The sequence below is a fragment of the Pan paniscus genome, chromosome 20 (assembly GCF_029289425.2).
Source record: "Pan paniscus chromosome 20, NHGRI_mPanPan1-v2.0_pri, whole genome shotgun sequence".
Taxonomy (NCBI): domain Eukaryota; kingdom Metazoa; phylum Chordata; class Mammalia; order Primates; family Hominidae; genus Pan; species Pan paniscus.
In genome coordinates, this window is record NC_073269.2 from 42,837,187 (window position 1) to 42,863,200 (window position 26,014).

Here is a 26,014-nt window from a genome sequence, read left to right on the forward strand (position 1 = left end):
AGTAAGTAGCAAGAAGTCTTGTGTTGAGGCTTTGAGGATGGAAACATGATTGGCAACTTATACAAAGAACTGAGAATCTTGTGTTTCTTCTCTACCTTCAGTTTTGCTCACAGCTGCTAACAATTTCTAAAAATCTGTGGCCTTCCAATAACACCTTCTTAGTATATTAATTGTATTCTAGATTTATTTCTATTTTCACATTTCTTCCAATTTTATGTTTGGATGTAGAAGTAAATATATTTGTATAGACTGCCATACTAAACTAGAAGTGTAACTCCTAAAATATTCTGCTTCTGGTTTCAAAGACACTACTCTTTCTTGTTTCAGTCAGAACATTTATCTTCGTATCTGGACCTCTTAAATACTGGTGTTCTCCAGATTCTGTATTGGTTTTCTTCTATTTACACTCTCCTGTTCACTACCTACCACTATTATTCTAATGATGCTCAAGTAATTTTAATTCTAAACCTCTGTCTTTTTTGATGTATTGTTGAAACTATATATCCAGCCTCCAGCTAGATATCGCCACCTACATGTTCCACAGATCCTTCATGCACATGTCTGAGATTCACCTCATTGTCTCCTTCTGCCCATCCTATCCTTTTGTTTTTTTCCAATCTGGTTAGGGCCCCAACTCCTACCCACCTGCCAATACAGCCAACATGAGTTAAAAGTCTCCCATTCACTGCAAAACTATTGAGTGGTAAATTCTGTTCCTCTTACCACAGTTCCCTCCATCCTCCACTGATACCATCTTTATTTGGGTTCCTTTCTCTTTTTTTTTTTTAATTTAATTTAATTTTATTTTATTTTATTGATCATTCTTGGGTGTTTCTCACAGAGGGGGATTTGGCAGGGTCATAGGACAATAGTGGAGGGAGGGTCAGCAGATAAACAAGTGAACAAAGGTCTCTGGTTTTCCTATGCAGAGGACCCTGCGGCCTTCCGCAGTGTTTGTGTCCCTGGGTACTTGAGATTAGGGAGTGGTGATGACTCTTAACGAGCATGCTGCCTTCAAGCATCTGTTTAACAAAGCACATCTTGCACCATTGGGTTCCTTTCTCATAGTGGTCACTTGTCTTCCCATTTAACATCTTCACTTATTTTCCACTTCTCCAAGGGCTCACCCCAATGCTTGCTTACATATTTTTGTTTTCTGTGCTTTTGTGTTTAACTTTTTATTATGGTAAAATATACATAACAGAGAGCTTACCGTTTTAACCATTTTTTAGCGTGTAATTCAAAGCCATTAAGTACGTTCACAAGTTGTGTAACTGTCACCACTATCTATTTCTGGAACTGTTTTTCTTCATTTCACATAGAAATTCTGTACCAATAACACTAAACGGTTACTCCCAATTTTATTCTTTATAGCATCAGATGGAAAGTGCCTTAGAGGAATGTATATAGACATTTCATTAGGAGACAAGAAAATGTTAAAATGCTTATAACAGTTTAAATACGAGAATAATAATTAATGCTAATAGAGTTTTCCAGTTAATGAACATGATGCACATCTCCTTTTATTTAGATCTTCCTTAAATTCTCTCAGTAATGTTCCTTTCAGTGTACCAGTCTTGTAAATGTTTTTTATATCCTTGGATATTTTTTAATGCTGCTGTAAATGGTGTTCATTTTTATTTAAATTTCCCACTGTTTATTGCTAGTATGTGAAAATGCAATTGATTTTTTTATCTTGACCTGCAACCTTTCAAAACTCTCTTATTCTAGTAATTTTTTTTTGGTAGATTCTTAGGATTTTCTATATGGACAATCCTGTCATATGTGAATAATGACTGTTTTCTTTCTTTCTAATCTATATTCCCTTCATTTCTGCCTTTCCTTACTACATTGTCTGGAACCTTCAGTACAATGTTGAGTAGAAGTTCTAAGAACAGACTTTCTTGTCTTGTGCCCAACTTAGGCGAAAGGCATTGTTTTTCATTATTAAGTTTGATATTAGCTATAGGATTAGGATTTTTTTTTCTTTTTTTTTTTTTCTTGAGACAGAGTCTTGTCCTGTCATCCAGGCTGGAGTGCAGTGGTGGATCTCAGCTCACTGCAACCTCTGCCTCCCAGGTTCAAGCGATTCTGGTGCGTCAGCCTCCCACGTAGCTGGGATTACAGGCATGCACCACCATGCTGGCCTAATTTTTGTATTTTTAGTAGAGACGGCATTTCACCATATTGGCGAGGCTGGTCTTGAACTCTGGCCTCAAGTGTTCTGCCCGCCTTGGCTTCCCCAAGTATTGGGATTACAGGTGTGAGCCACCATGTCTGGCTGGAATTTCTTTTTTTTTTTTTTTTTTGCTTTTGATTTTTTTTTTTTATTATACTTTAAGTTTTAGGGTACATGTGCACAATGTGCAGGTTAGTTACATATGTATACATGTGCCATGCTGGTGTGCTGCACCCATTAACTCATCATTTAGCATTAGGTATATCTCCTAATGCTATCCCTCCCCCCTCTCCCCACCCCCCAACAGTCCCCAGAGTGTGATGTTCCCCTTCCTGTGTCCGTGTGTTCTCATTGTTCATTTCCCATCTATGAGTGAGAACATGCGGTGTTTGGTTTTTTGTCCTTGTGATAGTTTACGGAGAATGATGATTTCCAATTTCATCCATGTCCCTACAAAGGACATGAACTCATCATTTTTTATGGCTGCACAGTATTACGTGGTGTATATGTGCCACATTTTCTTAATCCAGTCTATCATTGTTGGACATTTGGGTTGGTTCCAAGTCTTTGCTATTGTGAATAGTGCCGCAGTAAACATACGTGTGCATGTGTCTTTATAGCAGCATGATTTATAGTCCTTTGGGTATATACCCAGTAATGGGATGGCTGGGTCAAATGGTATTTCTAGTTCTAGATCCCTGAGGAATCGCCACACTGACTTCCACAATGGTTGAACTAGTTTACAGTCCCACCAACAGTGTAAAAGTGTTCCTGTTTCTCCACATCCTCTCCAGCACCTGTTGTTTCCTGAGTTTTTAATGATTGCCATTCTAACTGGTGTGAGATGGTATCTCATTGTGGTTTTGATTTGCATTTCTCTGATGGCCAGTGATGATGAGCATTTTTTCATGTGTCTTTTGGCTGCATAAATGTCTTCTTTTGAGAAGTGTCTGTTCATATCCTTTGCCCACTTTTTGATGGGGTTGTTTGTTTTTTTCTTGTAAGTTTGTTTGAGTTCATTATAGATTCTGGATATTAGCCCTTTGTCAGATGAGTAGGTTGCAAAAATTTTCTACCATTTTGTAGGTTGCCTGTTCACTCTGATGGTAGTTTCTTTTGCTGTGCAGAAGCTCTTTAGTTTAATTAGATCCCATTTTCAATTTTGGCTTTTGTTGCCATTGCTTTTGGTGTTTGAGACATGAAGTCCTTGCCCATGCCTATGTCCTGAATGGTATTGCCTAGGTTTTCTTCTAGGGTTTTTATGGTTTTAGGTCTAACGTTTAAGTCTTTAATCCATCTTGAATTAATTTTTGTATAAGGTGTAAGGAAGGGATCCAGTTTCAGCTTTCTACATATGGCTAGCCAGTTTTCCCAGCACCATTTATTAAATAGGGAATCCTTTCCCCATTGCTTGTTTTTCTCAGGTTTGTCAAAGCTCAGATAGTTGTAGATAAGTGGCGTTATTTCTGAGGGCTCTGTTCTGTTCCATTGATCTATATCTCTGTTTTGGTACCAGTACCGTGCTGTTTTAGTTACTGTAGCATTGTAGTATAGTTTGAAGTCAGGTAGCGTGATGCCTCCAGCTTTGTTCTTTCGGATTAGGATTGACTTGGCGATGCGGGCTCTTTTTTGGTTCCATATGAACTTTAAAGTAGTTTTTTCCAATTCTGTGAAGAAAGTCATTGGTAGCTTGATGGGGATGGCATTGAATCTATAAATTACCTTGGGCAGTATGGCCATTTTCACGATATTGATTCTTCCTACCCATGAGCATGGAATGTTCTTCCATTTGTTTGTATCCTCTTTTATTTCATTGAGCAGTGGTTTGTAGTTACTCCTTGAAGAGGTCCTTCACATCCCTTGTAAGTTGGATTCCTAAGTATTTTATTCTCTTTGAAGCAGTTGTGAATGGGCGTTCACTCATGATTTGGCTCTCTGTTTGTCTGTTATTGGTGTATAAGAATGCTTGTGATTTTTGTACATTGATTTTGTATCCTGAGACTTTGCTGAAGTTGCTTATCAGCTTAAGGAGATTTTGGGCTGAGACAATGGGGTTTTCTAGATATACAATCGTGTTGTCTGCAAACAGGGACAATTTGACTTCCTCTTTTCCTAATTGAATACCCTTTATTTCCTTCTCCTGCCTAATTGCCCTGGCCAGAACTTCCAACACTATGTTGAATAGGAGTGGTGAGAGAGGGCATCCCTGTCTTGTGCCAGTTTTCAAAGCGAGTGCTTCCAGTTTTTGCCCATTCAGTATGATATTGGCTGTGGGTTTGTCATAGATAGCTCTTATTATTTTGAGATACGTCCCATCAATACCTAATTTATTGAGAGTTTTTAGCATGAAGGGCTGTTGAATTTTGTCAAAGGCCTTTTCTGCATCTATTGAGATAATCATGTGGTTTTTGCCTTTGGTTCTGTTTATATGCTGGATTACATTTATTGATTTGTGTATATTGAACCAGCCTTGCATCCCAGGGATGAAGCCCACTTGATCATGGTGGATAAACTTTTTGATGTGCTGCTGGATTCGGTTTGCCAGTATTTTATTGAGGATTTTTGCATCAATGTTCATCAAGGATATTGGTCTAAAATTCTCTTTTTTGGTTGTGTCTCTGCCCGGCTTTGGTATCAGGATGATGCTGGCCTCATTAAATGAGTTAGGGAGGATTCCCTCTTTTTCTATTGATTGGAATAGTTTCAGAAGGAATGGTACCAGTTCCTCCTTGTACCTCTGGTAGAATTCGGCTGTGAATCCATCTGGTCCTGGACTCTTTTTGATTGGTAAGCTATTGATTATTGCCACAATTTCAGATCCTGTTATTGGTCTATTCAGAGATTCAACTTCTTCCTGGTTTAGTCTTGGAAGAGTGTATGTGTCGAGGAATTTATCCATTTCTTCTAGATTTTCTAGTTTATGTGCGTAGAGGTGTTTGTAGTATTCTCTGATGGTGGTTTGTATTTCTATGGGATCGGTGGTGATATCCCGTTCATCATCTTTTATTGCGTCTATTTGATTCTTCTCTCTTTTTTTCTTTATTAGTCTTGCTAGCGGTCTATCAATTTTGTTGATCCTTTCAAAAAACCAGCTCCTGGATTCATTAATTTTTTGAAGGGTTTTTTTGGTCTCTATTTCCTTCAGTTCTGCTCTGATTTTAGTTATTTCTTGCCTTCTGCTAGCTTTTGAATGTGTTTGCTCTTGCTTCTCTAGTTCTTTTAATTGTGATGTTAGGGTGTCAATTTTGGATCTTTCCTGCTTTCTCTTGTGGGCATTTAGTGCTATAAATTTCCCTCTACACACTGCTTTGAATGTGTCCCAGAGATTCTGGTATGTTGTGTTTTTGTTCTCATTGGTTTCAAAGAACATCTTGATTTCTGCCTTCATTTCATTATGTACCCAGTAGTCATTCAGGAGCAGGTTGTTCAGTTTCCATGTAGTTGAGCGGTTTTGAGTGAGTTTCTTAATCTTGAGTTCTAGTTTGATTGTACTGTGGTCTGAGAGACAGTTTGTTATAATTTCTGTTCTTTTACATTTGCTGAGGAGAGCTTTACTTCCAACTATGTGGTCAATTTTGGAATAGGTGTGGTGTGGTGCTGAAAAAAATGTATATTCTGTTGATTTGGGGTGGAGAGTTCTGTAGATGTCTATTAGGTCCGCTTGGTGCAGAGCTGAGTTCAATTCCTGGGTATCCTTGTTAATTTTCTGTCTCGTTGATCTGTCTAATGTTGACAGTGGGGTGTTAAAGTCTCCCATTATTATTGTGTGGGAGTCTAAGTCTCTTTGTAGGTCACTCAGGACTTGCTTTATGCATCTGGGTGCTCCTGTATTGGGTGCATATATATTTAGGATAGTTAGCTCTTCTTGTTGAATTGATCCCTTTACCATTATGTAATGGCCTTCTTTGTCTATTTTGATCTTTGTTGGTTTAAAGTCTGTTTTATCAGAGACTAGGATTGCAACCCCTGCCTTTTTTTGTTTTCCATTTGCTTGGTAGATCTTCCTCCATCCTTTTATTTTGAGCCTATGTGTGTCTCTGCACGTGAGATGGGTTTCCTGAATACAGCACACTGATGGGTCTTGACTCTTTATCCAATTTGCCAGTCTGTGTCTTTTAATTGGAGCATTTAGTCCATTTACATTTAAGGTTAATATTGTTATGTGTGAATTTGATCCTGTCATTATGATGATAGCTGGTTATTTTGCTCGTTAGTTGATGCAGTTTCTTCCTAGTCTCGATGGTCTTTACGTTTTGGCATGATTTTGCAGCGGCTGGTACTGGTTGTTCCTTTCCACGTTTAGTGCTTCCTTCAGGAGCTCTTTTAGGGCAGGCCTGGTGGTGACAAAAATCTCTCAGCATTTGCTTGTCTGTAAAGTATTTTATTTCTCCTTCACTTATGAAGCTTAGTTTGGCTGGATATGAAATTCTGGGTTGAAAATTCTTTTCTTTAAGAATGTTGAATATTGGCCCCCACTGTCTTCTGGCTTGTAGAGTTTCTGGCGAGAGATCCGCTGTTAGTCTGATGGGCTTCCCTTTGTGGGTAACCCGACCTTTCTCTCTGGCTGCCCTTAACATTTTTTCCTTCATTTCAACTTTGGTGAATCTGACAATTATGTGTCTTGGAGTTGCTGTTCTCGAGGAGTATCTTTGTGGCATTCTCTGTATTTCCTGAATCTGAATGTTGGCCTGCCTTGCTAGATTGGGGAAGTTCTCCTGGATAATATCCTGCAGAGTGTTTTCCAACTTGGTTCCATTCTCCCTGTCACTTTCAGGTACACCAATCAGACGTAGATTTGGTCTTTTCAAATAGTCCCATATTTCTTGGAGGCTTTGTTTATTTCTTTTTATTCTTTTTTCTCTAAACTTCCCTTCTCGCTTCATTTCATTCATTTGATCTTCCATCACTGATACCCTTTCTTCCAGTTGATCGCATCGGCTCCTGAGGCTTCTGCATTCTTCACGTAGTTCTTGAGCCTTGGCTTTCAGCTCCATCAGCTCCTTTAAGCACTTCTCTGTATTGGTTATTCTAGTTATACATTCGTCTAAATTTTTTTCAAAGTTTTCAACTTCTTTGCCTTTGGTTTGAATTTCTTCCTGTAGCTCGGAGTAGTTTGATCGTCTGAAGCCTTCTTCTCTCAACTCGTCAAAGTCATTCTCCGTCCAGCTTTGTTCTGTTGCTGATGAGGAACTGTGTTCCTTTGGAGGAGGAGAGGTGCTCTGCTTTTTAGAGTTTCCAGTTTTTCTGCTCTGTTTTTTCCCCATCTTTGTGGTTTTATCTACTTTTGGTCTTTGATGATGGTGATGTACAGATGGGTTTTTGGTGTGGATGTCCTTTCTGTTTGTTAGTTTTCCTTCTAACAGACAGGACCCTCAGCTGCAGGTCTGTTGGAGTTTGCTAGAGGTCCACTCCAGACCTTGTTTGCCTGGGTATCAGCAGCAGTGTTTGCAGAACCGTGGATTTTCGTGATCCGCGAATGCTGCTGTCTGATCGGTCCTCTGGAAGTTTTGTCTCAGAGGAGTACCCGGCCGTGTGAGGTGTCAGTCTGCCCCTACTGGGGGGGAGGGGTGCCTCCCAGTTAGGCTGCTCAGGGGTCAGGGGTCAGGGAGCCAATTGAGGAGGCAGTCTGCCCGTTCTCAGATCTCCAGCTGCATGCTGGGAGAACCACTGCTCTCTTCAAAGCTGTCAGACAGGGACATTTAAGTCTGCAGAGGTTACTGCTGTCTTTTTGTTTGTCTGTGCCCTGCCTCCAGAGGTGGAGCCTACCAAGGCAGGCAGGTCTCCTTGAGCTGTGGTGGGCTCCACCCAGTTCGAGCTTCCCGGCTGCTTTGTTTACCTAAGTGAGCCTGGACAATGGAGGGCACGCCTACCCCAGCCTCGCTGCCGCCTTGCAGTTTGATCTCAGACTGCTGTGCTAGCAATCAGCGAGACTCCGTGGGCGTAGGACCCTCCGAGCCAGGTGCGGAATATAATCTCCTGGTGCCCCGTTTCCTAAGCCCATCAGAAAAGCGCAGTATTCGGGTGGGAGTGACCCGATTTTCCAGGTGCCATCTGTCACCCCTTTCCTTGACCAGGAAAGGGAACATCCTGACCCCTTGCGCTTCCCGAGTGAGGCAATGCCTCGCCCTGCTTCGTCTCATGCACGGTGCGCTGCACCCAGTCCTGCGCCCACTGTCTGGCACTCCTTAGTGAGATGAACCCGGTACCTCAGATGGAAATGCAGAAATCACCTGTCTTCTGCGTCGCTCGCGCTGGGAGCTGTAGACCAGAGCTGTTCCTATTTGGCCTGGAATTTCTTTTTAAATGATTGAAGACATTCCAGTTTGCTGATAGTTTTTATCATGAATGAGTGTTAAATTTTCTCAAAAGTTTTCCTGGGCCAGGTGTGGTGGCTCATGCCTGTAATCTCAGCACTTTGGGAGGCCAGGGCAGGTGAATCACTTGAGCCAGGAGTTCAAGACTGGCCTGGGCAACATACAAAAATACAAAAAAAATTATCTGGATGTGGTGGGTGCCTGTAATCCTACTTGCTCAGGAGGCTGAGACAGGAGAATCGCTTGAACCCAGGAGGCAGAGGTTGCAGTGAGCCACGATGGTGCCACTGCACTCCAGCCTGGGCAGCAAAGAGTAAAACTCCGTCTCAAAACAAAACAAAAAACAAAAAAAGTGTTTCTTCATCTATTGGTTTTTCACATTATATGGCTTTTTTCTTTTTTTAATATTACTATAATGAATTATGTTGATTGATTTTTGAAAAATTTAGTTGTCCTGGGATAAACTCCACTTGGTCATGATATAATACTTTTGTATATATTGTTTTATATATTAAATATGATGAATTTGCTAATATGTTGTTACTGATTTTTCTTGTCTGTGGTTCATAATGGATCTAATGTATAGTTTTTCTGTTTGATGTCAGGGTAATGCTATCTCATAAATGAATTGGGTTGTATTCTCTCCTCTTATTATTTTCTGAAAGAATTTATATAGAATTGGTATTATTTCTTAAACGTTTGTTAGAATTCACTGTGAAGCCATCTATCTGACTTGGAGATTTCTTTGTGGAAAGATGTTTAACCAGTAGTTCAATTTTGGTAATAGAATGAAGACTGTTCAGGTTGTCAGTTTTTCTTTTAATTCAATGAGCTTTTGTAGTTTGTGACTGTCTAGGAATTTGTTCAGTTCATCTAAGTTGTAAAACGTATTGGCATAAAGTTGTTGCTGTTTTTATCCTTTTGATGTTTGTATAATCTGTAACAATACCCCTTTTTTATTCTTGTTATTGATGATTTGTATCTCCCCATTTTCCCCCTGGTTCTTTGGCTACAGGTATATCAATGTAGTTGATCTTTTCAAAGTACCATAGCAGCTTTTAGTTTCATTGATTTCTTCTAGTATTTTTGTTTCCTCATTTCTCCTCTTTTATTTTGTATTTCCTTTCCCTCTCATGACTTTGGGTATAATTAGCTCTTCTTTTCCAATTCTTACATAGATGGAAGTGTACATTGAGTTAAGACATTTCTTTTTTTCTAATAGAAGCTTTAAATGCTATAAATTTCTCTGTAAGCACTATTTAAAGGGTTCCCAAGTTTTGACATGTTGCATTTTCTTATTCAGTTGAAAATATTTTCTAATTTTCTCATGTTTGTTTTTTACTCATTGGTTATTTAGAAATGTGTTTAATTTCCAAATATTTGGGGATTTTCCAAATAGCTTCCTGTAACTGGTTCTAGTTTAATTCTGTTGCAGTCAGAGCAGAGTCTATATGATGTCTTCCTAAATTTATGGAGACTTCTTTTATAGCACAGAGTACAGTTTAATTTGGTCAGTGTTCTCTGTGCCCTTGTAAAGAATGCATATTCTGATGTCATTGGGTGTACCCTGTAAATATCAGTGAGATTAAATTGGTTGATTGTGTTGAAAGTTTTCTGTATTCTTATTGTTCTTCAGTCTGTTAAAGCAATGACTGAAGGAAGAAAGTTGAAATCTTCTATTATAACTAAGCTTTGTTTTTAGATGCATTTATATTTAGGATTGTTGTATCCTCTCATGAATTCACCCTGCCCTATTATTATGAAATGCTTCAATTAATCCATGATAATATTCTAAATAATATTGTCCTGAAATCTATTTTGGTTAATATTTTTATAGCCATTCTAACTATCTTATGATTGTATGGTGTCTTTGTTCTTTGTGCTGCTATAACAGAATGCCTGAAACTGGATAATTTATGAAGAACAAAAATAAATTTTCTCACAATTCTGGAGGCTGGGAGGTCCAAGATAAAGATTCAGGCAGGTTTGGGTGTCTGGTGAGGTCTGTTCTCTGCTTCCAAGATGGCACCTTGAGGCCATGTCCTCACATGGCAAAAGTACAAGCCAGCCACATGCTACATGAAGCCCCTTTTACAAGGGCCTTAATCCCATTCACAAAGGGAGAAATCTTAATGACTGGCCTAATCACGTATTAAAGGCCCTACTTCGTAATACTATCACATTGGCAACACCTGAATGTTGTTTGGTTTTTGTTTCGAGATAGGGCCTCGCTTTGTAGCCCAGGCTGGATTTCAGTGGCACAATCATGGCTCACTTCAGCCTCAACATCCTGGGCTCACGCGATCCTCTCACGTCAGCCTCCTGAGTAGCTGATACTACAGGCATGTGACACCATGCCAGCTAATTTTTCTATTTTTTATAGAGACACAATTTCACCATGTTGCCTAGGCTGGTCTTGAGCTTTTGGGTTCAAGCAATCCGCCTGCCTTGGCCTCCCAAAGTGCTAGGATTACAGGTGTGAGCCACTGTGCCTGGCCTACACCTGAATTTTAGAGGGGACACATTCAAACTATAGTATATGATATACCTGATTTCCATCCTTTTTACTGTTGGTTTTTTTTTGTTTGTTTTTGTTTTGTTTTTTGAGACAGGATCTTGTTCTGTCACCCAGACTGGAGTGCAGTGGTGCAATCAACCTCCCAGGATCCAGCAATCCTCCCACTGTAGCCACCTGAGTAGCTAGGACTACAGGCATGTGCCACCTCATCTGGCTGATTTTTAAATTTTTTATAGAGGTGGGGTCTCACTATGTTGCCTAGGCTGGTCTTGAACTCCTGGGTCCAAGTGATCTTCCTGCCTGGCCTCCCAAAGTGCTGGGATTATAGGTGTGAGCCACTGCACCTTGCCCATCCTTTATACTTTTATTTACCTATGTTTTAACGTTTATAGTTAATCTGGTACAGCTAGTAGATGGTTTGGTTTTTCTTTTTTCCTCCAATCTGATACTCTTATCTTTTAATTGGAGTTTTTAGTCCATTCAATGTAATTATCAATATAGTTGAATTTAAATATGCCATCTTCCTATTTTTTCCAATTATGTTTTCTTTTTTTTAGATTGAGAAATTTTTTATGATTTCATTTGTTTCTGTATTATTTATTCACTTATTAGAAGTACTTCTTTATTTTCTTGTTTGTTTTGTTTTTTAGTGGTTGCTCTAGGCCAGAGGTTGGCAAACCATTGCATTTGAGCTAAGTCAGGCATGATGCCTGGTTTTGTAGAGTTTTATTGGAACTCAGCCAACTGTGAAAGCATTTTGCATAGTTTATATTGCTTTCTTTCTCTTCAAGTTCACTGATCTTTTCTTTCTTCAATGTGTAATCTGTTGTTACTACCACCCGTTGTATTTTTCATGTCATGTATTTTTCTTCTCTAGAACTTTTCTTTGATCCTTTTTATATCTTCCATTTCTCTCATGTTTATCTTTTTTTCTACATTCTTGAGCTTATGGAGTACGTTTATAATCCTGTTTTGTTGTTGTTGTTGTTGAAACGGAGTTTTACTCTTGTCGCTCAGGCTAGAGTGCAATGGTGTGATCTCAGCTCACTGCAACCTCTGCCTTCCGGGTTTAAGTGATTCTCCTGCCTCAGCCTCCCGAGTAGCTGGGATTACAGGCACCTGCCACCATGCCCGGCTAATTTTTGTATGTTTAGTGGAGATTGGGATTTCACCATTTTGTCCAGGCTGGTCTCGAACTCCTGACCTCAGGTGATCCGCCTGCCTAGACCTCCCAAAGTGCTGGGATTACAGGCGTGAGCCATTGCGCCCGGCCTATAATAATCCTGTTTTAACATCCTTGTTTTTCGTTTGTTTGTTTGAGACTCTGTTGCCCAGGCTGGAGTGCAGTGGTACAATCAGAGCTCACTGCAGCCTCTAACTCCTGGGCTCAAGCGATCCCCCCACCTCAGTCTCCAGTGTAGCTGGGACCACAGGTGTGTGCCACCACACCTAGCTAATTTTTAAATTTTTTGTAGAGACAGGGTTTTGCTATGTTGCCCAGGCTGGTCTCCTGGGCTCAAGTGATCTTTCTGCCTCAGCTTCCCAGAGTTCTGGAATTACTGGCATGAGCCACTGTGCCCAGCCCATCTTGTTTGTTAAATCCATCACCTCTGTCATTTCTGGGTCTGTTTCTTTTAATCATTTTTTTTCCCTCATGAATATTAGTCCTATTTTGCATGCTTGGAAATTTTTTACTTGAATTTTAAATTGCTGAATGCTGGATTTTGTTATGTTACATTAAAGAATTAAGTTACTTCAGTCCATTTTGATCCTTTTGAGGCTTGCTTTTAAGTTTTTGTTAGTGTAGGTCAAGAGCAGCATTTTGGTCTACGGCTAATTTAGTCCGATTCCTGGAGCTACATTAACACATTATTTTCACCCAAAATTCATAGTTTACATTAGGGTTCAGTATTGATATTGATAATGTGGGTTTTGACAAATATATAATGGCACATATTCACCATTATATTATCTTACAAAATGGTTTCACTGCCCTAAAAATCCTCTTTGCTCTGCCTATTTATCCCTCCCTCCCTGCTACCCCCTGGAAACCACTGATCTTTGTACTCTCTCCAAAATGTTGCCTTTTGCAGAATGCCATTTGGTTAGAATCTGGAAGACTATATACCATGTAGCCTTTTCAGAGTGGCTTCATTCACTTCGTAATATGCATTTAAATTCCTCCTAACCCGTTCTTGCTTATCTGTTCCTACGTTCTGTTGTATTTTGTGTCAGTCACATACGTTTTAATGATTCATTTCATTCCTCTGTTAGCTTTTTAGTTATGCGTTTGCATTTTTTGTGTGATTGCCCTAGGATTACAGTATGGATCTTCAACTTACCAGGATTTTCTTAAGGTTAATATTAAATTAGTTATGGTAAAAATATATCAATCTTGCCACATTATAGTTTCATTTATTAATGCCTGTCTTTTACTTTTTTGTTTGCCATGTATATGATATTTATGTTTGCAATAAGTGGTATTAGAAGGGTCTATAGTCCACAGGCCAAAGTCCAGCCTGTTTCCTATTTTGTACAGATTGTGAGCTAAGAATTGTCTTTGCATTTGAAATGTTTGAAAACATTTACAAGAAAAAATATTCCTGACACACTAAAACTTCATGAAATTTAAATGTTAGTGTCCATAACTAAGTTTTACTGAAACACCTTTGCTCATTTATTTACATATTATCTATGGTTGCTTTCATGCTAAAATAGCAGAAGACATTCCCTGACTGCTGCTTGAAACAGTCATATCTCATAAAGAAGAAAGGAAATGAATATTTATACTCTTACAATTTTTCTTATTTTCTTCATACCTTCCTAAAGACCTTAGTGTTATTTTTACCTTAAGCCTGAAGAATTTCCTTTAGGCCCCACCACCCCTTCCCCTTCCCCCACTCCAGAGATGGAGATCTCACTTTGTTGCCCAGGCTGATCTCAAACTCCTGGCTTCAAGCAGTCTTCCTGCCTCAGCCCCACAAAGTGCCCGGATTACAGAAGTAAGCCACCACGCCCAGCCTATTAGCATTTTTGATGGTGCAGTCCTGCTGGTGATGTTGCCCAGGCTGATCTCAAACTCCTAGCTTCAAGCAGTCTTCCTGCCTCAGCCCTCCAAAGTGCCCAGATTACAGAAGTAAGCCACCACACCCAGCCTATTAGTATTTTTGATGGTGCATTCCTGCTGGTGATGAATTCTCTAGGTTTTATCTGAAAATATCTTTATGTTGCCTTCATTTTGAATATATAGTTTTGCTGCATGTAGAATTATTGGCTGTGTAGCAGTTTAATTAGGATTTGGCTAAGTGTGGTTTTCTTTGGTGTTTATCCTTTTAGGGCTAATTAAACTGTTTGAATATGTAAATTAAAAGTTCTTGCCAAGTTTGGAGTTAGGCCATTATTTCCATAAAATTTATTTATGCCCTTTTCTTTTTCTCTCCCCATTCTGGGACTCTAATTATATCCATGTTGGATTTCTGAATATGACCTATGGATCTTTGTGAGTCTGTTCATTTTTCATGATTCTTTTTTCTTTCTGTTCAGATTACTTACTTTCTCTTGATTGATTTACACAGATACTGATTCTCTATTTCTGCGCTCCTATCGAGCTTCTCTAGTTAATTTTTTATTTCAGTTATTTCTTTGAATACATTTAGAACAGCTACTTTGAAGACTTTTTTTTTTTTTTTTTTGGCAAAATCCGACATCAGGGCCCACTAGGAGTTAGTTTCTGTGATTGTCTTTTTGTGACTACAGGTTTTATTCCCCCCACTCCTTTTTGTTTTGTTTTGTTTGCATGTTTAGTAATTTTTGCTAGAAAACTGGACATCATAAATAGTATTGTAATCTGAATTCTGTTATATCTGTTATGTTCTTCTGAGAATTATTATTATTATTAGTAGGCAATTAGCTTGCTTGTAATCAAACATCAAACTTTGTCTTCCTGCTCAGTGTAAAGCAGCTGATATATCCTCTTAGTTCTTCAAGCTTCTGGCTGCTGCCTTTTACCCTAACCTCCTGAAAGCAGATAGGTTCTCTCTTGTGTTCATCTGCTTTTCTCTCAGTCAAGGAATTGGTGAGTGTTTAGATTTGGGGGCTTACGTCCTGCATTTCTCTTTTTCAAGTTTTACCCTCTACACTTCCTGCTGCTTTGTCAGTCCAAGCTCTGACACCTTAATCCCGTAAGCCTTAAGTTTTATTCTTCTTGGGCTATGAGCAGGTTGTGGAATACCATCAGTCAAGAAGCAGAAGCCTTAGAATCTTACTAGGTGCACTTTTATTTTTCAAGATTCTTTTCTGTTGTATTTCTGCCTGCTTTTTGGTAAGCCCTCGGTGATCTCTCCAACACATGCATATTTTATCAACCAGGAGTTTGGCAGAGTTTATGCTCAGATTTTCATTTTCATCCTTTCTGTAGTTCCCTCGCTTCCAGAATTAACCTAAATTTCCAGCTCTCACTTTGTGTGTGTGTGTGTGTGTGTGTGTGTGTGTGTGACACAGTCTCTCTCTGTCACCCAGACTGGAGTGCAGTGGCACAATCTCGGCTCACTACAACTTCCATCTCCCGGGTTCAAGCGATTATACTGCCTCAGCCTCCCAAGTAGCTAGGATTACAGGCACCCACCACCACACCCAGCTAATTTTTGTATTTTTAGTAGAGACAGGGTCTTGCCATGTTAGCTGGGCTGGTTTTGAACTCCTGACCTCAGATGAGCCACCATGCCCAGCCTCAAGCTCTCGTTTCTGTCCTCCCGTCACCTTTGAGGAAGTAAGTGGTGGTTTTATGCCATGAGAGCTGTGGGGTTTCAGGTACCGTGATGCAAAAACAGCCACAAAATTAGTACATTGCAGTTGCTATCCTTCAAGGATAAGCTCTTTTTCAGTTTCTGCCTGTTTTGGTTGCTTTCCAGTGCTATTAGTTGTTTATTGTATGGCATGTGCACATTTTATAATTATTATCTGAGGGAAAGTTTCCCTGACTGTTTTACTCTGTTATTGCTGCATGCTGAAAAATCTCACCATGCACATACAATTTTCCTCCTTAGTGAAGCCTGAGAAATTGTTCTACCTTTGTGATACATGCTGTATCTTGTACATACTTCTTTATTGTACCTGTGACACCTTCTTGCAGGTTTGTGTTTACTTACATTTTCTTGCAAGTATGTGTTACATGCCTCTGGTAACTTCTGAGCATAAACAGTGTTTGTCTTGGCACTTCCATAAATAAATACAGTTTTTGGCATTAAGTGGCTTCACAGTAAATATTCTTAGAATGTGTTATTTAAAAACTAACTGATGGATATTTTTACCTTGATTTTTGTTTTCCCTACAATATAAATCATAAAACAGGGAAAATTGTAGTCTTTCTATGTTAGGATTCGTATGACTGCCACAAGGAAGCAGGGTCAAAAGTAGTTCCCAATATCTAGTCCACCTGTTCTTTTTCTTTCTTTTTTTTTTTTTTTGACAGAGTCCTGCTCTGTCGCCCAGGCTGGAGTGCAGTGGCATGATCTGGGCTCACTGCATCCTCCGCCTCCTGGTTTCAAGCTATTCTCCTGCCTCAGCCTCCCATGTAACTGGGATTACAGGCGCACACCACTATGCCCAGCTAATTTTTTGTATTTTTAGTAGACATGGGGTTTCACCATCTTGGCCAGGGTGGTTTTTAACTCATGACCTCAAGTGATCCACCTACCTCAGCCCCCCAAAGTGCTGGGATTACAGGCGTGAGCCACTGTACCTGGCCAAGTCCACCTGTTCTGATTACAGTTCCATCCATTCTAGGGATCAGTGTCTTTCAATGATGTGACTGTGGACTTCACTCAGGAGGAGTGGCAGCACCTGGATCATGCTCAGAAGACTCTATATATGGATGTGATGTTGGAAAACTATTGCCACCTCATCTCTGTGGGTAAGAAAAATCCTCTTTGAAACTTTAGTAGCATGCACTTCCTCTCAAAGTGCCTAATTGTGTATAATCTTGAATTTCAGGAATAAGAGGTGATGAATTCCTTTTGGTTAGCAGAATGAATGATTGTGTCTTCACTTGCCCAGTGCAAGGTGCTACCTATATTGTTACACAAATGGGTGTCTTAATTTGCAGTACTGAACATGCCCCCTTCCTCATTTTTCAATGGTATTATAGCCCAATCAACTTAAGTCTTTTTTTCACTTTTCAGGGTGTCACATGACCAAACCTGATGTGATCCTCAAGTTGGAACGAGGAGAAGAGCCATGGACATCATTTGCAGGTCATACCTGCTTGGGTGAGTTTCTGGCTCCTAGGCAAACACAGTCTAGCAGAATGTAAATTTAAAAGGGTCAGGTGGGGGTGATACCTTTGAAATGTTTCAGGAGTATCTTTTTTTAAAGGCTCTTGACCTCTGAAAACCTTCATGCCTATAAAACTCAAAACCAGACTTTTAGGCTAGGTATGGTGGCTCATGCCTATAATCTGACAATTTGGGAGGCCAAGGTGAGAGGATCACTTGAGGCCACGAGTTCAGAGCCAGCCTGGACAGCATAGTAAGACCCCATCACTACAAAAAGATAAAAATAAAAAATTAGCCAAGGTTGGGTGTGGTGGCTCACACCTTTCATCCCAGCACTTTGGGAGGCCAAGATGGGCAGATCCCTTGAGCCCAGGAGTTTGCAACCAGCCTGGGAATCATGGCAAAACCCCATCTTTACAAAAAAAAATACAAAAGTTAGCTGGGCATGGTGGTGTGCACCTTTAGTCCCAGCTACTCAGGAAGCTAAGGTGGGAGGATCACTTGAGCCCAGGAAGTCAAGTCTGTGGTCAGCTGTGATTGCACCGCTCCAACCTGGGAGACAGAGCAAGAGCCTGTCTCAAAAAAAAAAAAAGCCAGGAATGATGGCATACACCTGTGGTTCCAGCTACTCAGAAGGTTGAGGTAGGAGAATCACTTGAGCCCAAGGATTCAAGGTTACAGTGAGCTAGGATTATACCACTACACACCAGCCTGGGCTACAGAGCCAAGACCCTGTCTCAAAAACAAAAACAGAACCAGATTTTTAAATATCACTCTCTCCGGCTGGGCACGGTGGCTCACACCTGTAATCCTAGCACTTCGGGAGGCTGAGGCGGGCAGATCACCTGAGGTCAGGAGTTTGAAACCAACCTGGCCAACATAATGAAACCCTGTCTCTACTAAAAATACAAAAATTAGCTGGGTGTGGTGGCACATGCCTGTAATCCCAGCGACTCAGGAGGCTGAGGCCGGAGAATTGCTTAAACCCGGTAGGCGGAGGTTCCAGTGAGCCAAGATCGTGCCATTGCACTCCAGCCTGGGCAACAGAGCAAGACTCCATTTCAAAAAAAATAATAATACATATATATATCACTCTCCCCAAATACATTCTTTCCTAGTTTGCTTCATATTATCAAAAACAAATGCCACTCTGAATGTACCATAAGCCATCTTTCTTTTAGATCTTTTTTATTAGCTCGTGTATCTTTTTCCAGCCTTCTCAGTCCTTATCTTGCCATTGTGATAAGTTTCGTCAGGAAAGGTTTGTTTATTTATTTATTTATTTATTGGTTGTTTTTTGTTTTTGTTTTTGAGATGGAGTCTTACTCTGTCGCCCAGGCTGGAATGCAGTGATGTCATCTTGGCTCACTGCAACCTCCGCCTCCCAGGTTCAAATGATTCTCCTGCCTCAGCCTCCTAAGTAGCTGGGATTACAGGTGCGCACCAACAGGCCTGGCTAACTTTTTTGTATTTTTAGTAGAGATGGGGTTTCACCATGTTGGCCAGGCTGGTCTCAAACTCCTGACCTTGTGATCTGCCCACCTCGGCCTCCCAAAGTGCTGGGATTACAGGCTTGAGCCACTGCACCTGGCACCATTGTAATAGATTTCTTTCAGGCTTTCTTCAGCCTGTCTTTAAAAAGAGAAAATTATTGGTTAGTGGTCCTCTCCTTACTTACTTAACATTTCCTTTCCTTCATACCACCTTGGCTTTGTTTTCTGTGCTAAGCTCCCCTTCTCACTACAAATTTAGCTATTAATTTTAGAACTCACTTAACACAACCCAGGTTGATAAAGTCAAAGTTGCCATTTTCTTCCATAAATCCTTTGTGGTTCATTTTACATGGCTTTTCATCATTCCTGCAATCAATCCTTTGTTTAAGTGAAATAACACTAATTCTTATCCTAATTCCTTGAATGCTTATTTACAACTTGGCCTGTTTTCTTTACCACTGTGGCCATATCACCTGAAAAATGCTTGGCATATAATAGTCATAACAGATTTTATTTTTTTAAATAAATGTTTATTGTTTCACTTAACACTCGGTCTCATTTCTCTCATATGCCCTCACATGATCTACCTTTCAATTATAATGATTCCATGCATTCTCAGACTGATGTTGTTTATTTTATGTAGATGGCACTGACGTCAACATACAAAGCACATTTCTCCTACCTTCACTCCAGTTCATCAGGCGTACTACAGTCTGTCATCTCACCTATTTTCTGACAATGTGTCAGAAATGAAAATCACTGGCTTTCTCAGCGCTTAAATTTTTTCCCACTATTTATTTATTTATTTATTTATTATTTTTGAGATGGAGTCCTGCTGTGCCACCCAGGCTGGAGTGCAGTGGTTCAGTCTCGGCTCACTGCAAACTCTACCTCCTGGGTTCAAGTGATTCTCCTGCCTCAGCCTCTGGAGTTGCTGGGATTACAGGTGCCCACCACCATGCCCAGCTAATTTGTGTATTTTTAGTAGAGATGGGGTTTCACCATGTTGGCCAGGCTGCTCTCGACCTCCTGACCTCAGGTGATCCACCTGCCTCGGCCTCCCAAAGTGCTCAGATTACAGGCATGAGCCACCGTGCCCAGCCTCCCATTATTTAACTCAAAATAATAATAATAATTATTATTATTATTTAACTCAAAATAATAATAATAAGAATTATTATTATTATTATTATTAGAGATGGAGTTTCGTTCTTGTTGCCCAGGCTGGAGTGCAATGGCGCGATCTTGACTCACCGCAACCTCTGGCTCCCAGGTTCAAGCAATTCTTCTGCCTCAGCCTCCTGGTTAGCTGGGATTACAGGCATGAGCCACCACACCCGGCTAATTTTGTATTTTTAGTAGAGATGGGGCTTCTCCATGTTGGTCAGGCTGGTCTTGAACTCCTGACCTCAGGCGATCTGCCCGTGTCAGCCTCCCAAAGTGCTGGGATTACAGGCCTGAGCCACCGTGCCCAATCCCTTCAAATTTATTTTGTTTCTACTACAAAGTCAACTTGATTTTTCTGTCTCTCTTATCATTTCTTATGGATCTCTTCACAATTTGTAATATGTTTATCAGCTTGTGAAATATATTGACATCCTCCCATATTCTGATTTCTCACTGACGTCATACAAAATGACAACTATCTTATTTCATGTATTTATTACTGGAATTACCATTTGTCTTTGTGCTAAGTTTTGTCTGGATTCATTCAATGTATATTGTTACTTTCCTCACAAAATATACCATCAGTTTTTCCCTATTTTTTATCATTTATTCTATGAAATGGAAATTTCTCTTCTTTCAGGAACTGTCACAATAACCCCTCATCTGGTCTTTTCAACTTTCTCTTGGAGAAAATTCTTGATAATTTCCACTTGATCTAGTCTCCTAATTGTTGTTCATGAATGTAGGGTTTGTCATCACATAGATACTTTTCATTGTGTTGTGTTCTCCCTTTATACTATATCTTTTAAGTCTCAAGATTTCTCTGTGAAATCTTCCTTGATTACTGCACATCATATCTACCTTCCTTTTTTTCTGAATTCCTGTCCTAACTACTGACTATAACACAAACGTGCACAACTCTTGAATAGTCATATAATTTCATTCCTAATTGTTTTTGCTTAAGGATTTTTAAGGATGCTTAAGGATCTTTCCCTCAAAAATAAGATCCCTTTTGAATCTTCATTTCTTTGAAGGAATCAAACATTCTTAAGGATTCTTTTCCTCAAAGATAAGATCCCTTTTGAACCTTCATTACTGTGGTATTAACATGTTAGGTATTCAGTAGTTACTGTGTTAATTGCTTATGGAGCTATGTAAGGGAGATATCTTTTCATCCATTCAGAAAGCATATACTAGCAAGTTCCTTTTAGATGTACCTACTCATGCTGTGTCCCTACAGATTGTGCTTGAAGTGGTTGCATTCTGCCAGACACCACATAACTATGATTATGCAGTGATCGTGTAAAATTTTTTTTTTTAAGATGGAGTCTCGTTCTGTCGTCCAGGCTGGAGTGCAGTGGCGCAATCTCGGCTCACTGTAAACTCCGCCTTCCGGGTTCAAGTAATGCTCCTGACTCAGCCTCTGGAGTAGCTGGGAGTACAGGTGCATGCCACCATGCCCGGCCAGATTTTTTTGTATTTTTAGTAGGGACAGTTTTACCATGTTGGCCAGGCTGGTCTGGAACTCCTGACCTCAGGTGATCCTCCCGCTTCGGCTTGCCAAAGTGCTGGGATTACAGGCATGAGCAACCGTGCCCAGCCCAAAAGAGTTTAAAGATCACCAATAAAGTATTTATTTCTATGAAGAAGGATCACTATCAAGTCTGCATTTTTCATGAAATATTTATGTCAAAGTGTAAGGTTGTTAAAAGATTTGTTAACAAAGTTTTCCTAGGCAATAATTATATTGAAAATTTTAAAGAAATAGAGCTTAAAATGGTAGGGGAAATATATGAAGGGTTTATGAGATCATGGAATGGTATGATTTCTTTGAAGATTCTCTAAAGATAAATAGAAATAAACCTGCAAGGCAAGCTAATTAATTAAAAGAATGTGTGCACAAGTGTGTTATTAGGAATAAGTAAGGTATATATAGGGCAGTAAGTATCAGGCCTGACTGAGGCAAAAACTACCTGTTATAAACAGGTGAGATCTGTCAGGTATGTGGACAACCCTGAAAACTTGTGAGAATATAAAAAATGAATCTAGACAATATAGTTTTGTTTACAGGAGAAATTCCTTGTATATGTTAGAATTGAAGTTCTTGGACTCAATGAAGAAATAGATTTTTGAGCATAGCTTTAACATTGCTTCATCAGATATAGATGATTGCAAGGTAAGTAAAGTTAGAAATAGCTATACTTTTATAAGAGAAATGAAGGTTAAAGTTACTCTGATTTAGGACCAGATTGTTCAATCTACCATTTGAAATTTGTATTCTGATCTACCATATGAAAAACTGGAATAAAGGAATGTTACTGCATTGGGGAAGGATGTAAGCCAGTCTTAAACCTGGAAAAGTGAGTCAGTAACTGAAAAGAGGACTAGGCATGAGAGCTTTGTTATTGAACAATTCTGAAAGAAGTGATTTAGCAGCAGTCTGAATATAGCAATTGAATATATTCTGATCTTTTTTAAAGTTGCTATCGGAAGTATTTTCCTAATTTTCCATTCATAAGAGAAAATAATACATAATTATGTAGAGGATTAGAGCATAGACTGTAGAAAATGAATTGATAATTTAAAAGCTAAATTAATCAATGTTGACTACATAGAAAGAGGAGGTGGGTTGAACAGCTGGAAGTGTTTTACCACAGTCATCTAGGGATGTATGTATAAAAGTATTGGTGATCGGCTGGGCACAGTGGCTCATACCTGTAATCCCAGCATTTTGGGAGGCCAAGGTGGGCAGATCATGAGGTCAGGAGTTCGAGACCAACCTGGCCAGCATGGTGAAACCCCGTCTCTACTAAAAATACAAAAAATTAGCTAGGCGTGGTGGCACGTGCCTGTAATCCCAGCTATTCAGGAGGCTGAGGCAGGAGAATCGCTTGAACCCAGGAGGCAGAGGTTGCAGTGAGCCGAGATCACGCCAGTGCACTCCAGCCTGGGTGACAAAGCGAGACTTTGTCTCAAAAAATAATAATAATAATAATTATAGGTGATCTGTGTCCTCCAGAAGTAATCTTTCCTCTAGTATTTTCGCTAAACAAAGATTTCTGCTAATTTTTCTTGTCCATCCTACTTATATTTTAATGCTTTTGATAGGTTCACTTCATTTTTTCTGAACACTTATCTAACCATCAACCCCCTTCTACCATTCTTTGACTTCTTGGTTGGTTTCACTTTCTCTAAGAAGTTCTAGTGCAAAATGCAAAAGGTATTAATGTTGATTGTTTACATCTTCATCCTTTTCCACTCTGAAGCAGTTTTTGTTTAGGTTCCCCTCCCTGCACCCCTGCCAGGCCAGTGGTCATTTGTTCTGAGTCTCTTTTTGCGCCATGTGCTAGACCCTAGTAAAATTTCTTTGCATAGGAAATGTGTGAAGATTCACAAATTGTTATCAATTATATTCTTTTCTAGAAGAAAACTGGAAAGCTGAAGACTTTTTAGTGAAATTCAAGGAACACCAAGAGAAGTATTCTAGATCAGTTGTAAGCATCAACCACAAAAAACTGGTGAAGGAGAAGAGTAAAATATATGAAAAGACATTTACTCTAGGCAAAAACCCTGTGAATTCAAAAAATCTACCTCCTGAATATGATACTCATGGAAGGATTTTGAAAAATGTTTCAGAATTAATCATCAGTAATCTAAATCCTGCAAGAAAGAGACTTAGTGAGTATAATGGATATGGGAAATCACTCCTGAGTACTAAACAAGAGACTACTCATCCTGAAGTCAAATCCCATAATCAAAGTGCCAGAGCTTTCAGTCATAATGAAGTTCTTATGCAGTATCAGAAAATGGAAACTCCAGCACAGTCATTTGGATATAATGACTGTGAGAAATCATTCCTTAAAAGGGGAGGCCTGATTACACATAGTAGACCTTACAAAGGAGAAAACCCATCTGTGTATAATAAAAAAAGAAGAGCAACCAATATTGAAAAAAAACATACATGCAATGAATGTGGGAAATCTTTCTGCAGGAAATCAGTATTGATTCTGCATCAGGGAATTCACTCAGAAGAAAAACCCTATCAATGTCATCAATGTGGAAATGCATTTAGAAGGAAATCATATCTCATTGATCATCAGAGAACTCACACAGGAGAGAAACCCTTTGTTTGCAATGAATGTGGTAAGTCCTTCCGCCTAAAGACAGCCCTCACTGATCATCAGAGAACACACACAGGGGAGAAATCGTATGAATGTCTGCAATGTAGGAATGCCTTCAGATTGAAGTCACACCTCATTCGTCATCAGAGAACTCACACGGGAGAGAAACCATATGAGTGTAATGACTGTGGGAAGTCCTTCCGCCAGAAGACAACACTCTCTCTACATCAGAGAATCCATACAGGTGAGAAACCCTATATTTGTAAAGAATGTGGGAAGTCCTTTCACCAGAAGGCAAATCTTACTGTACATCAGAGAACTCATACAGGGGAAAAGCCCTATATTTGTAATGAATGTGGGAAATCCTTCTCCCAGAAGACAACCCTTGCTCTTCATGAGAAAACTCATAATGAGGAGAAACCCTATATTTGTAGTGAATGTGGAAAGTCCTTCCGCCAGAAGACAACCCTTGTAGCACATCAGAGAACACATACAGGGGAGAAATCTTATGAATGTCCTCACTGTGGGAAGGCCTTTAGAATGAAGTCATACCTCATTGATCATCACCGAACTCACACAGGAGAGAAACCATATGAATGTAATGAATGTGGTAAATCATTCAGTCAAAAGACAAATCTCAATCTACATCAGAGAATTCATACAGGGGAGAAACCCTATATTTGTAATGAATGTGGGAAGTCCTTTCGCCAGAAAGCAACCCTCACTGTACATCAGAAAATACATACCGGCCAGAAATCCTATGAATGTCCTCAGTGTGGGAAAGCCTTTAGCAGGAAGTCATATCTCATTCATCATCAAAGAACTCATACGGGAGAGAAACCATATAAATGTAGTGAATGTGGAAAGTGCTTCCGCCAGAAGACAAATCTTATTGTACATCAGAGAACTCACACAGGTGAGAAACCCTATGTTTGTAATGAGTGTGGTAAGTCTTTCAGTTATAAGAGAAACCTCATTGTCCATCAAAGAACTCACAAGGGAGAAAACATTGAAATGTAATAAATGATGTGGTTTCTTATATGAATTCTTTACAAGCTGTTCTAAACATTTAGTTTTAAGAAGAAAAGCATGCTGAAACATGTTAATGTAATTTTAAATCACAAGTCTAATAATTAAAGTACCATATGGAATAACTGTCTACTGTTTACTAGCATATAAAATAAGTATGATCATTATTATTGAACTCTATCAGCTATGAAGCTAAATTTTAAAGTCAACTGCTCTTCCTACTGACTCAAATAGTTTATTTTTAAAAAATACTTATATAATACATGCAGAGACAAGATACACAATGATTATAAGCATTAATCTCCATAAGAGAAAATATTTATGAACTATATTTCTCATTGCACTCTGTAATAAAAAGCAGTTAGTTGTTACTTACCCAAGAGTTACCACTTCCGTAGCCTATAACATCAAAACGTAGTTTTTGCATGTTTTCAGTTTTATAAATATATATTTTATCAGACATCATGAATTATTTTGTGTCTTGCTTATTTCACTCAATTTTTTAAGATCTGTACATTATTGCATGTGGCAGTAGTGTATTTTCATTTTGCATACTATTCCATTTTAAGAATATATTGCTGTTTATCCTATTGATGGATATTTGTATTTTTTATACTTTTGTGTAATAATAAAAATACTGCTGTAAATATTCTTGTTTATGTCATGTGTGTGTTTGCGTGTATGTATTTCTGTTGAATTTATACCTGGGACTGGACTTATTCATTCCAAGAGTATATATGAGGTTTTTTTGGTCATTCAGACTGGAGAATTTCTACTAAAAAGAAATCTTGCGGCTTTATAATTGTGAGAAGGCTATTAATAAATCATGGACATGTGAATGCAGTATATGTAGAAGGCCTTTAGCTGTCTCTCAGTGCTTAAATGCAAAACAAGCAAATTCGTATTGGAGGGAAATCTTGT

At 39.3% G+C, this 26,014-nt stretch overlaps 1 protein-coding gene across 15 annotated transcripts in view; it reads left to right on the forward strand.

Annotated features, from left to right (window-relative positions):
* ZNF567 (zinc finger protein 567) overlaps positions 1–25,740 on the forward strand; it is a 54,295-nt gene extending 28,555 nt beyond the window's left edge. For all 15 annotated transcript variants that reach the window (XM_063600186.1, XM_034946569.3, XM_055103088.2 and 12 more), the window contains 3 exons: positions 16,796–16,922; positions 17,191–17,277; positions 23,367–25,740. In XM_063600186.1, the coding sequence (XP_063456256.1) occupies positions 16,796–16,922; positions 17,191–17,277; positions 23,367–25,084 (1,932 nt within the window). In that variant the 3' untranslated portion in view covers positions 25,085–25,740. The remainder of the gene's footprint in view (positions 1–16,795; positions 16,923–17,190; positions 17,278–23,366) is intronic.
* Positions 25,741–26,014: the final 274 nt, after the last annotated feature.